Source organism: Bos mutus, chromosome 13 (assembly GCF_027580195.1).
Source record: "Bos mutus isolate GX-2022 chromosome 13, NWIPB_WYAK_1.1, whole genome shotgun sequence".
Taxonomy (NCBI): Eukaryota; Metazoa; Chordata; class Mammalia; order Artiodactyla; family Bovidae; genus Bos; species Bos mutus.
The window spans coordinates 70,287,972-70,300,856 of record NC_091629.1 but is presented as its reverse complement, the minus strand read 5'-3'; the positions used below and the strand labels follow the sequence as shown (position 1 = coordinate 70,300,856).

General features: G+C 38.0%; 1 protein-coding gene across 1 annotated transcript in view; it reads left to right on the top strand.

Moving 5' to 3' along the window:
- Nucleotides 1–12,885, top strand: part of LOC138990490 (metabotropic glycine receptor-like) — a 218,316-nt gene that overhangs the window by 87,824 nt on the left and 117,607 nt on the right. Inside the window, exon 3 of the mRNA XM_070382040.1 lies at nucleotides 11,908–12,013. Coding sequence (XP_070238141.1) covers nucleotides 11,908–12,013 — 106 coding nt within the window. The remainder of the gene's footprint in view (nucleotides 1–11,907; nucleotides 12,014–12,885) is intronic.

Below are 12,885 nucleotides of genomic sequence, written 5' to 3'. Positions count from 1 at the left end.
TCATCTTCAAGAGTCCCAAAATAGTGGGTGAAGACTGACATTCTGATTGACCTTACTTCATTTTATATTTATTGGTTCTTTCTCTTTTTTTAAAACAAAACTTATTTTCTTCACAAAAAATATACAGATCTTCCCAAGGAAGGTGTGACCTGATTACCAAAAAGCCTTCCAAGAACAAGAAGCCAGACAGATGGAAGACATTTGTCACTATATAAAGTTTTGGCAAGCTTCTCTGGACATGTCAGCTGCAAAGTAGTGTGGGGGATGAGAACATTTTCTTGCTTTGAGACAGACTGTCGTCAAGTTCTTCAAGATACTCTAGAGGCGATCAGACTGTGTTCTTGATTCTCCTGTACTTCTTGTAGTGATGGGTTTGAGCTAAATGATTAGAGATCATTGTGTGGGCATTTCTGAGGACGAGAAGCCCCAAATGAGGAAGTAACCCAAAGATGACTGAAAGATGAATCTAAAGTCTTCGAAATTGCTCTTTGTCCCCTTTTTTTTCCCCAAAACATTTCCTTTACTGTGTTTTATTTGATTATAACTGACATACAATGCAGCATTAGTTTCCAAAACTTAGTGATTCAATATTTTTGTACCTTATGAAATGATCATCATGATAAGTCTTAGTTATTATCTGTCACAAGTTATTACAATATTATTGACTATTTTCTCCATGCTGTATATGACATCCCTGTGACATATTTTATAACTGGAAGTTTGTACTGCTTAATCCCTTTCATCTTTGTCCCCTTTAAAAGTCTCTTTTCCTTGATCCTACCCCATTAGCAATGAACCTGTGACGTGTGCTCTTCTGTTCATGTACTATTTATGCACAAGTCATTTTAGTTAAATGATTTCTATATTTCTCATTATTTTGCTTACTTTTTATTTATACAATTCTGTTTTAAAAATCTCTTTCTGCTGCTATGTATACAACCAGTCTATTTCCCTACCGCTGCCTAGTACTCTATTGCTACATAGTATGTAGAAATTGTCCGGTTCCAGGGATGGACAGATTGTCTTCGGTTCCTTGCCATTACAATGACATTGTGGTAAGCTTATATACCCCATTAGGGACCTGTGTGAGAATTTCCTGCACTGAAGGATTTCCTGCAGGATTTTGGGGTCACAAGGAGGGGTAAATGTAATTTTACAAAATATTGCAAGATTGCTCTCACTAGACAAGCTGCATCAGTCTACATACCCACTAGCAAGGCATAAGGGCTCCTATAGCCTCATATTCCTGCCAATATTTGGCATTATACCGCTTTCTAAGTTTTAGTTTAATGAATGTAAAGTGACATCTCACTATTGTTTTAGTTTGCATTTCTCTAATTACTGATTAGCTTAAGTATCATTTCATGTGCTTGTAAACTTGTTGGGCTTGCTCTTTATTGAACTGCTTGCTTATAGCCTTTGCCTGTTTCCTATTGTGATTTCTATATTTTTGTTATATTTCAAGAGATTCTAGATATTATTTCCTTGTCAACTTTAGACAGTGCAATATTGCCCAGTCTGTTATCTTTCAGGTAACTTTGACCATAAGATTTCCCCTTGAGTGGAATTTTAAAACATTTTTGATGTTATTTACTCAATCAAAATTTTACCTTACAGTTTATGCTTCTTGGTTTTATTTATGAGGTCTTTCAATGTCTTGCCTCAAAATTATTCTCTTATAATCAACTAATTAAAGTTTTACCTTTTACAACTGGATCTTTACTGGGAGTTCACCTTTGCACATGGTATTTGGTAGGGATCCAGTTATTTTTATCTATTTATTGAGCCAGGTTTCTACTCCTGTCAGCCTTTATCATACATACAAGTGTCTTATGTGCATATGTATGTCTCTGAGTTCTCTATTTTGTTTCACTGCTTCCCCTGTGTGTTGTCCATCCCTAGTCAGTCAGTACTGTGAAAGAAAGTGAAAGTGAAGTCACTCAGTCATGTCTGACTCTTTGCGACCCCATGGACTGTAGCCTACCAGGCTCCTCTGTCCATGGGATTTTCCAGGCAATAGTACTGGAGTGGATTGCCATTTCCTTCTCCAGGAGATCTTCCTGACCCAGGGATCGAACCCAGGTCTCCCGCATTGTAGACAGATGCTTTACCATCTGAGCCACCAGGGAAGTCTGTACTATTATGTTTTATTTCCATGGTTGGATAGTATGTCTCAATATTTGCTTTGGCAAAGCCTAAAGCCTCCCTCTTTCCCCTTTTCACAGCTTCTATTTTTCTACTTAAAGAAAGCTGTCAAGTTTCTAAAAAAAAAAAAAAAACTATATAGAATTTTGATTGGTCCTGCATAAAATTTATAGCTCTATTTGATGAGAATTGACATTTTTAATACAGTAAATTATTCCCTGAGAGAATTTGATGTCTTTCCATTATTCAGATCATCTATTTCATCCTTCATTAGAGTTTCAAATTTTCTCCATAAAAGTTTTGTGTATTCTTGATTAAGTTACCTACTAACATAATGGGTTCTGTCCTATTTTAAATGGAATATTTTTAGTTATAACTTTTTGTTGGAAATTGTTGGTGTATATAGAGATTTTTGAACACTGATCTGGTATCTACCAACTTTACTGAACTTTCTTATTGTTCTCATATTTGTCTGTTGATTTTACTGCTAAATAAAGGATCATATCATCTACAAATAATGACAGTTTACTCTTTTCTCTTCAGATCTTTACATATCATTTTTTCCCTAGAATTCTTGAATTGGTTGTGACTTTCAGTAACTATGTTAAACAGCATCAGTGATAACAAACATTTTTGATTTCAAGAGAACATCTTAAAAGAAAATGTTTTTCCTTCAAAGTATAGAGTTGATAGAGGCAAATTTTACTAACTTAAGCATTTCCTTCAATTTCTAGTATACCACTAAAAAAATATCAGGTGTTAGAACTTTTAACTGTCATCTTTCAGGTAACTTTTAGAAAATAATTAGTGGTGGTGTTGTTTAGTCACTCAGTTGTGTCCTACTCTTTGCAACCCCATGGACTGCAGCACACCAGGTTTCCCTGTCCTTCACCATCTCCTGGAGTTTGCTCAAACTTATGTCCACTGAGTTGGTGATGCCATCCAAATATCTCATTCTCTGTTGTCCCCTTCTCCTGCCTTCATTCTTTCTCAGCATCAGGGTCTTTTCCAATGAGTAGGCTTTTCGAATCAGATGGCCAAAGTACTGGAACTTCAGCTTCAGCATCAGTCCGTCCAATGAATATTCTAAGTTGATTTTCTTTAGGATTGACTGGTTTGATCTTCTTGCAATGCAAGGGAGGCAAGAGTCTTCTCCAACACCACAGTTTGAAAGCATCAGTTCTTCAGCACTTCTTTATGATCCAACTCTCACATCCATATGTTACTACTGGAAAAAACATAGTTTTGACTAGATGGACCTTTGTTGGCAAAGGAATGTCTTTGCTTTTCAATATGTTGGCTACGTTTGTCATAGCTTTTCTTCCAAGGAGCAAGCGTCTTTTAATTTCATGGCTGCAGTCACCATCTGCAGTGATTTTGGAGCCCCCTCCGCAAAAGTCTGTCAGTATTTCCATTGTTTTCCCATCTATTTGCCATGGAGTGATGGGACCAGATGCTATGATCTTTGTTTTTTGAATGTTGAGTTTTAAGCCGGCTTTTCTACTCTCCTCTTTCACCTTTATCAAGAGGCTCATTAGTTCCTCTTCGCTTTCGGCCATAAGGGTAGTTTCATCTGCATATCTGAGGTTATTGATATTTCTCCCGGCAATCTTGATTCCAGCTTGTATTTCATCCAGGCTGGCTTTCGCATGATGTTCTCTGCATATAAGTTAAATAAGCAGGGTGACAATGTACAGCTTTGATGTACTCCTTTCCCAATTTTGAACCAGTCCATTGTTCCATGTCCAGTTCTAACTGTCGCTTCTTGACCTGCATACAGCTTTCTCAGGAGTCAAGTAAGGTGGTTTGGTATTTCCATCTCTTAAAGAATTTTCCTCAGTTTGTTGTGATCCACATAAAGTCTTTAACATAGTTTTTTTTTTTTTATTCCTTTGTATCTATTCATTCTGCATTTATTTGCATATTTCCTGTTTGCATATTTTCTCTTTAATTCTTGAGTCTCCATTTATTTTCTCAAATTTAGTTTTTTTATAACTAAAAATTGTTACTATTTTGAAATATTTTTAGACTTTCAGAAGATTAGCAAAGATAATAAAGTTTCCATTACCTTACCTAGGTGCAAACGCTTCACCAAACTTCCTATAACATTAACATCTTCCATGAAATGATCAAAATTAAGAAATTCATATTAGTACAACACTATTACTTAAGTTACAGATTTTATTCTTATTTCCTCAGTTTTTCCATTAATGTTCTATTTCTCTTCCAGGATCCAAATAGGTTATCATATCTTATAAACTGAATTATGTTTCCCCAAAATTCACACATGGAAATCCTAACCCTCAGCACCTCAGAATGTGACTGTATTTTGAGACAACATCTTAAAAGAGATAATTAGGTTAAAATGATCTTGTTAGGATGGGCCCTAATCCAAGATGTTTGTGTCTTCCTAAGAAGAAATTAGGACACAAGAACACACAAGGATCATATGAAGACACAGAGAGATGACAGCCATCTACAAGTCAAGGAGAGAGGCCTCAAAAGAAACCAACTGACACCTTGCTCCTGGACTTTTAGATTCCAGAATTATAAGAAAATAATTTCTGTTTTTTAAGCCATCCAGTCTGGGTACTTTGTTATGGCAGCCCTTGCAAACTAATATATCACTTGCTTTTCATATTTCCTCAATATTTTTCTCATAGTTCCTTGCTTTTCATATTTCCTTAGTCTTCTCCAATCTGTAAGTTTCTCAGTCATTTCTTGCCTTTAAACCATATTCTCTTACAATTGACACTTCTGAAGTGTGCTGGTAAAGTATTTTGTTGACTATCCCTTAATTTGAACTTGTCTAATGAAACAAAAAGTTTCTTAGACAACAAACTTGTCTAAGAAAACAACAGAGGGAAAATGCCCTTCTCACTGCATTATACCACAGAGTACATAGTATCGATATGTCTTTTTACTGGTGATGTTAACCTTGGTCACTTAGATAGTGTGGTGTTTCTCAGGTTTGTCCATTCTAAAGTTACTATTTTTCATTTTCCATACTTTATTCTAAATGAATCACTAAGTTAAGCTCACACTCAAGGGGAGGTGTTTAATAGATTCAGAATTGCAGTTCTGCAAGATGAAAAGAGTTCTGGAGATCGTTTGCAGAACAATATGACATACTTAATACTACTAAACTGTGGGCTTCCCTGGTGGCTCAGAATCTGCGGCAAATGAATCTTTACTGGTAAAGAATCTGTCTACAATGTGGGAGGCCTTGGTTTGATTCCTGGTTTGGGAAGATCCTCTGGAGGAGCGAATAGTTACCCAGTCCAGTATTCTTGCCAGGAGAATTCCACGAACAGAGGAGCCTGGTAGGCTGCAGTCCATGGGGTCACAACGAATTGGACATGACTGAGCGACTGACAGTTTCACTACTAACCTACATTTAAACATGGTTACGACAGTATGTTTTATTATATTTATTTCATAATTTAAAAAAAATTAAAAAGCAAAAAAACGAAAACAAAAAACAAGCAGCTCTTCTTTAGTTCATGCTTTTCTCCTTGCATTCCATCACAGTCAGCTGGAAAAAGCCAGAGAGTACTCTCTGCATTTTACTTATAACATTCCTTGGCCATATCCACAAGTTCATTTGCTTGCAGGTAACAGCTTTGCCAAACTTCCAACTATTATACAACAAAGGTTGCTTTTTTTTTTTGTCTCCAGTATCATTCCTACATTGTCCTTTAAGACTCACCATGTTCTGGCTTTAACCATTTCTTTTAAGGCCTTTCCAGCTTCTGCCTCTGCCTGGACCCAAAGCCAGAGCCATAAGTTTTAGGTTTTTGTTATGTAAGTAACCCCTGTTAGGCACCAGACCTTATTCTGATCATCTATTGTTCGGAGTAAACCACTGAGCGCAGCTGGTCTACCAGCATCTGGTTTTTATCAACTCTTCAATTTTGACTGAACTTCTGCCCTGATTCCCCTTCAATGTTGACTAATGGGATGTTACTGTCAATTTTTGTATTGATGGAAAAGGAAAAACATTGCCCAAGGTGAGATGGTGAAGAAACAAAAGCAGAATTTCAAAACTTTCTGTCAACCTATCCAGTTTTCCTTTCCATTCATTAGCCCATAGCAGTCCATGATAGTTTTCTGTTTGCTCAGGTTTTCACTCTCTCTCTCCCTTTTTGGTCATGGTTTTTTAAGCTACTATTTGCATCTCTCTAGCATCTGCCATTTTCCACGGTTACTTTTTGGGGTGGCTGATTTAGGAGCTGAGGGAAAATATTAAAAAGACACAGACAATGGAAATTTTGCCCATGGGAAAAACAATCATTAAAAACCAAATATTATAACAGAGAGTACTAATGGTATGAAGAAGGTAAGCATAGTATATCATGTGGAGAATAGAGAAGTAGTTTCTAAATGAGACTTGTAGTTTATATATATGGTTTTAGAAAAGAGCCAGATAGAGGCTACAATAAGGAGAGCACAGCTTAGGCAAAAGGACTTCAGGTATAAAGGTATCTATAAAAGAATGATTTTCTGAGATAACATGAATTATTTAGGACCTCTCAGAGTAATTCTGAATTGTCTAGAACAAAGAATGTATGTGAGTGAGTGAATGGAGAAGTCAGAAACAAGAGGGGCCTGGATATAATGTTATACCAAGGAACCTGGATTTCATTCTTCAGGAGAGTGGGAAATATTGATTTAGCAGCATTTGATGCTTAAGCTTTAGGGCCCCGTGCTTGCATGGGGAAATTTCTAAGGTCCTGGATCAAGCACTAACAATGAGTTTTGTGGTCAACTGTTATTTTTTTGTAAAATTTGCAAAAGGAAGATATAACTAAATGGTCTCTTTCTACTACAATTTTCCCTCCATTACATTTTCCCTGGGCTGTGGGCATTTTTGGAAATTGGTTAAGCAGAAGTTCTGAATTATTTAACAATACATACTAAATTAGTTTGTAGTCACGTCTCAGTTATCGCTAGCCATCCTGGTACAGAAAAGCCTTCTAGTAATGAAATTACTACCCATTCAGCAGTAGTAACACAAACACGTAAGGCCAAAGGGTCATATTGTGATAAAAATAAATATTAATGATTTTGTACTTGTTTCTTAAAGAAGGACGCTAAACCTTTCTTAAAGAAGGGCCTACAAATCGAGACCTTCATTGGAGCAATGCCAGACAGGGCCAAATAAGTAAACTATTACAGAAATTTTTTAGCTCCATGAGAGATGAAGAAGGCCTGAACAAGGCAGGATTAGCAGAAATGGAGGGGAAGAGTCAAGGTACCTGGAGGGAGTAGAATTTAAGGAACTTGACAAGTTGTTTTGATTTGGGGGATGAGTTTCATAACAAACAAGTTATCTACCAGGTAACTGTAAGGACGGAAGCCCATACACAGAGAACGTTAAGGAAATTCCAAACTTGGTTGGCGGATGAATCTTGTTTTGGCTTTGAGGCCTTGTAGAAGTCAAAGAAACAAGGAGAGAAAAATGCTAGTCTGCAGGTCAGCTAAGCACCCAAAGATTTGGGGAACGTTATCTGCTATATTTTCCATTCTCTGGAGACCACTTACCAGTCTCTTTTTGGCCCTTGTCTTCCAGTCTTCAACCCACAAAACATCAGCCACTTCCGGGCCCTCAGCGCTTGCCAGTGGTGCCGGCTCACCGGATGTGGTAGCGGCACTTCGGCCTCAGAAGAGAGTGCTCAGGGGAACAGCGCCCAGGCTTGGCGTGGGTCTTCCCAGGCCCAAGCCCTGCCAGCGCGCATGCGTGAGGCTTTTAGTTTTTGAGCGTCTGCCTTGCACTGGAGCCTAGTGGGCTGCCGTCTATGGGGTCACACAGAGTCGGGCACAACTGAAGTGACTTAGCAGCAGCAGCAGCTTGCACTTGGCTGCATGATTTTCGCCACTCAGAGAGCTTTCTCTTCCAACTTAGTCTCGCAGACTTCCACTTCCCCTGCAGGAAGTGTTGGTGCCTTCCCGAGGGCTTTGTAGCTCCCCAGGCGCCAAGGCCCAGGTACTAATGAAGATGAGTCAGCATTGATTTCCCAGCTGGTAAGCACATGGCTCATTACCTTTGGTGGTTTTGCACTGAGCCCTCGGAGCATTGTGAACTGGGTTTCAAGTCTACGGAGACTTTTTGGTTCTCGTGTAGGAATGTGGAATTAAAAAAAAAAAAAAAAAAAAAAAAAACTCTAGCCCTTAAGATACCAGTTTCTTAAACCAGATTTCTCAGGGAAGGGACCAGAGGTAATTGCATCCTTCTGGAATCCCTAATTAGCCCTTGTTCCTAAGCCAGCTCTGGAGGGTTTTGAGATCTTCACTATCTTGCGACTAAAGTGTAGCGGTTAGTGGAAAAAAACTTGTGGAATAGAAATGTATGTTTTTATTGATTTGCTACTTACATTCCTAAGCTGTGCTTGGGGCTAGTGCACTGGGACGACCCAGAGGGATGGTATGGGGAGGGAGGAGGGAGGAGGGTTCAGGATGGGGAACACATGTATACCTGTGGTGGATTCATTTTGATATTTGGCAAAACTAATACAATTATGTAAAGTTTAAAAATTAAATAAAATTTAAAAACCAAAAAAAAAAATAAATAAATAGCAGAAGTAACTTTATAGGCAAATTAAAACAGGCAAGTGCAAATAAAATTCAAGGCAAAAGTCAAAAAAAAAAAAAAATGTAAAAAAAAAAAATGCGGGCATAGTTCAGTGGGAAATTTTATGTCATAGAAGAAGATGACTGGTAACTTAGTGTGTGGATACAGAAGTGCCCGTAATTGTACCTTGAACCAGTGAGTTAGAAATCTTACTTCAGTGAGGCCTATCCTGATCACCCTTTGAAAAAATCTTAACCTTCTCTGTACTCCCGTCCATCCCCTTACCTACTTGAAGGTAGTTTTTTCCCTCCATCTCACTTTTTAGTTTGTATTACTAAGTGTAATTTACTTATTTATTATGTATGTGCTCAGCATCCGGCTCCTCTATTCATGAAATTTTCTGAGGAAGAATACTTATTTATTATAGCCGTGGTTTATTATTTATCTGACTAGAGTTAAACTTCGTGAAGGCAGGAATTTTTTTTTTTTCAGCTTAGTAATGTCAGAGGCCAAGAATAATTTTGGCCCATAGTAGATGCTTGAAAAGTAATATATTAAAAGAATGAAAAGCTGAATATATTGTTTTCAAAAGATCTAAGTGGAGCCTGGGGTGGGCTTGCCTGATTGGCATGAATATGTGGAACACAATTTTATGTGAAGTCCTGATTGATGAAGACAGCAAGTCAACCAGTGTTTATAGAATGCCTGTTGTACCCCAGGTGTTAACTTTCCACATTCCCCAGAATTTAGCATCCATTCTCTATGAAATATTCTGATACTTTTAAAGACATTTTAAACCTTTGAGGTTTCTTGGGAGAGACCGTGGCATCTCTTATCTTGATATGCATGTATCAGATCAGATCAGATCAGTCGCTCAGTCGAGTCCGACTCTTTGCGACCCCATGAATTGCAGCACGCCAGGCCTCCCTGTCCATCACCAACTCCCGGAGTTCACTGAGACTCACGTCCATTGAGTCCGTGATGCCATCCAGCCATCTCATCCTCTGTCGTCCCCTTCTCCTCCTGCCCCAATCCTTCCCAGCATCAGAGTCTTTTCCAGTGAGTCAGCTCTTCGCATGAGGTGGCCAAAGTACTGGAGTTTCAGCTTTAGCATCATGCCTTCCAAAGAAATGCCAGGGCTGATCTCCTTCAGAATGGACTGGTTGGATCTCCTTGCAGTCCAAGGGACTCTCAAGAGTCTTCTCCAACACTACAGTTCAAAAGCATCAATTCTTTGGCGCTCAGCCTTCTTCACAGTCCAACTCTCACATCCATACATGACCACAGGAAAAACCATAGCCTTGACTAGATGAACCTTTGTTGGCAAAGTAATGTCTCTGCTTTTGAACATGCTATCTAGGTTGGTCATAACTTTCCTTCCAAGGAGTAAGCGTCTTTTAATTTCATGGCTGCAGTCACCATCTGCAGTGATTTTGGAGCCCAGAAAAATAAAGTCTGACACTGTTTCCACTGTTTCCCCATCTATTTCCCATGAAGTGGTGGGACCGGATGCCATGATCTTCGTTTTCTGAATGTTGAACTTTAAGCCAACTTTTTCACTCTCCACTTTCACTTTCATTAAGAGGCTTTTGAGTTCCTCTTCACTTTCTGCCATAAGGGTGGTGTCATCTGCATATCTGAGGTTATTGATATTTCTCCTGGCAATCTTGATTCCAGTTTGTGTTTCTTCCAGTCCAGCATTTCTCATGATGTACTCTGCATATAAGTTAAATAAACAGGGTGACAATATACAGCCTTGATGTACTCCTTTTCCTATTTGGAACCAGTCTGTTGTTCCATGTCCAGTTCTAACTGTTGCTTCCTGACCTGCATACAAATTTCTCAAGAGGCAGATCAGGTGGTCTGGTATTCCCATCTCTTTCAGAATTTTTCCATAGTTTATTGTGATATACCAGACAATAAATATGTGTTGAAAGAGCAAATGGTTTTAAGGCGTTAGGAGAAGAGAAAGTCTACCATTCCAGTATTCTGGCCTGGAGAATTCCATGGACTGTACAGTCCATGGGGTTGCAAAGAGTTGGACATGACTGAGCGACTCACTTTTACTACTTGGAAATTTAGCTCTTTATTGCATGAATAGTATTTGTTTTATGGGATTATAGTCCACAGCGGTAGTATTTTGCAAACTGGGGCTATTTCTCTTAATGTTTTTATGATAAATTTTTGCATCATCCTTTGAGTGATCCTCTGAAAAATGAACTTACACATACTCTGGGTTGTCTGGATAACTAAAAACTGATATCAGGTTTTGCTGTGCCTCTGTTTTTAAGCATGGTAGTACTAGGTAGTGTAGTACATACTTTACAGGTTAATATGAAAAGAATGGAAACAGCCTTAAAAAGTAAATGATTTATTCACTCTAGATGAAGCCCAAAAGACATTAAGCAACTCTGTGAGAAAATTTCACAGTAGTTTAAAAGGAGAAAACAGATGAGAAAAATGAGTCGTAACATATGGTATTAGGCTTCCTGAATTAGCTGTTGTACTGTATTCCTTTTCTGAGAGGTGATTTAGTTTGGCACAATGTAATCACTGATTTTTTTAAATAATATTTTAAATTTAAAAATTGTTGGCTGTATAGCTTTTACATTTGTTTTGTTATTTTATGTGTATGTTTTGTAGCTAGAAAAACTATAATACAAGGAATTTGAGGAAAGAGATGCTTTTTTTTCCGATCTTATCTCCCCCTCTTAACTCATTCCCTCCTCCTCCCTTGCCCCAAACTTCCCATCCCTGGCCCTGCATTGGGGAGTAGAAGTAGAAAGAAATGAGATGAGGGCTTTAAAAAAAATTTATTTTGACAAAAGAGGTATTGGGAGCAAGTATTATTTCCGAGTCAACTTTGCTACCATGTCCAGAGTGATTCTGTCTGGAGGTTAGCCAATCAACAAATACTTATTGAACAGCTGGTGTGTGCCAGGCATTATACAGGGAGCTGAAACAGGAACAGTGCAGAGCCCGCCTTTGGTGCTTACACAAAACTAATAACTTGCTGTTTCTGTTCTTTTGTCTCTACCTACACTGGCACACTTTAGATGAGTATGAGTGGGCAATTTGGAGAATTTTAGTGCATTCTTGTGCTGATTTGTCTGATTTTTAGGTTAGAACACGGAATTAGAAATTGTAAAGGCTCAGATTAATTTGTTCTTTTTGTCTTTCTCTGTTTTAAGGGGTGTCATGAAAGTAGACATAAATCTTCAGAAGGTGGACATTGACCAATGTTCAAGTGATGGCTGGTTTTCAGGAACTCACAAATGTCACCTTAATAATTCAGAGGTAAGAAAACGGAGATAAAATTCTCTGAAATCAGAAGCTCAGAAATATATTACTTCTGAGTAGCTTGTATTTGTGTGTGTAAGTGAACAAGAAGTATCTTACTGGGGGGAAAAATCTGTTATGCACGCCTGACTGTTGCCAAATGAACTGAAAGAGGAGTAGAAAATGAAATTTGTGCAGAATAACTATTCATTTAGGGACTAAGAGAAGGCTGAAACTAAAATTATGTCTGAAGTTTGGCTTTAGTCAAAGTCTGACCCTATTGTTCAAAATGAGCTGGAAATTAAAATAGCCATGAAGTGAGAAACCATCCCAATAGGGGTCAACCAAATTATGCACATTTTATGGAATATGATGTTTTTTGAAACAGTGATGCTATTCGTTCAGACACCCTGCCATCTGTCAGAAAAGCAGTAGAGAAAGTATAGCCAGGAGATACTGAGAAGAAGGAGAAAACTGTTTGCAGGAAACTGGAAAGGAGATGTGTGTATTTGGTGTGTGTTCTGCAGTGTTCAATTCCTGTCCGTACTTAATTTCATGGAATTCCAGTTGGCAAGGAAGAGGCGGAGAAATCATTTGTCTGGAAATAAGACTGTCACTTGTCTTCTTTAAAAAAAATTTTTTTTAATTGAATGAAAGAGTCTTTAAATTTTGTGGTGCTTTACAATTGTCAAGTTTAACACAGATGATTTCATATAATCCCATAATAACCCTTTTTTCCTCTACCCCCATATTGCCCCTCCCCTCATTCCCTCTCCTCACTGATAATCACTAGTTTGTTCTCTGAATCTGTGAGTTTGCTTCCTTTTTTTTTTTTTTTTAAATATAATCACTAGTTTGTTGCATTTTTTAGATTCTACATTTAAGTAATA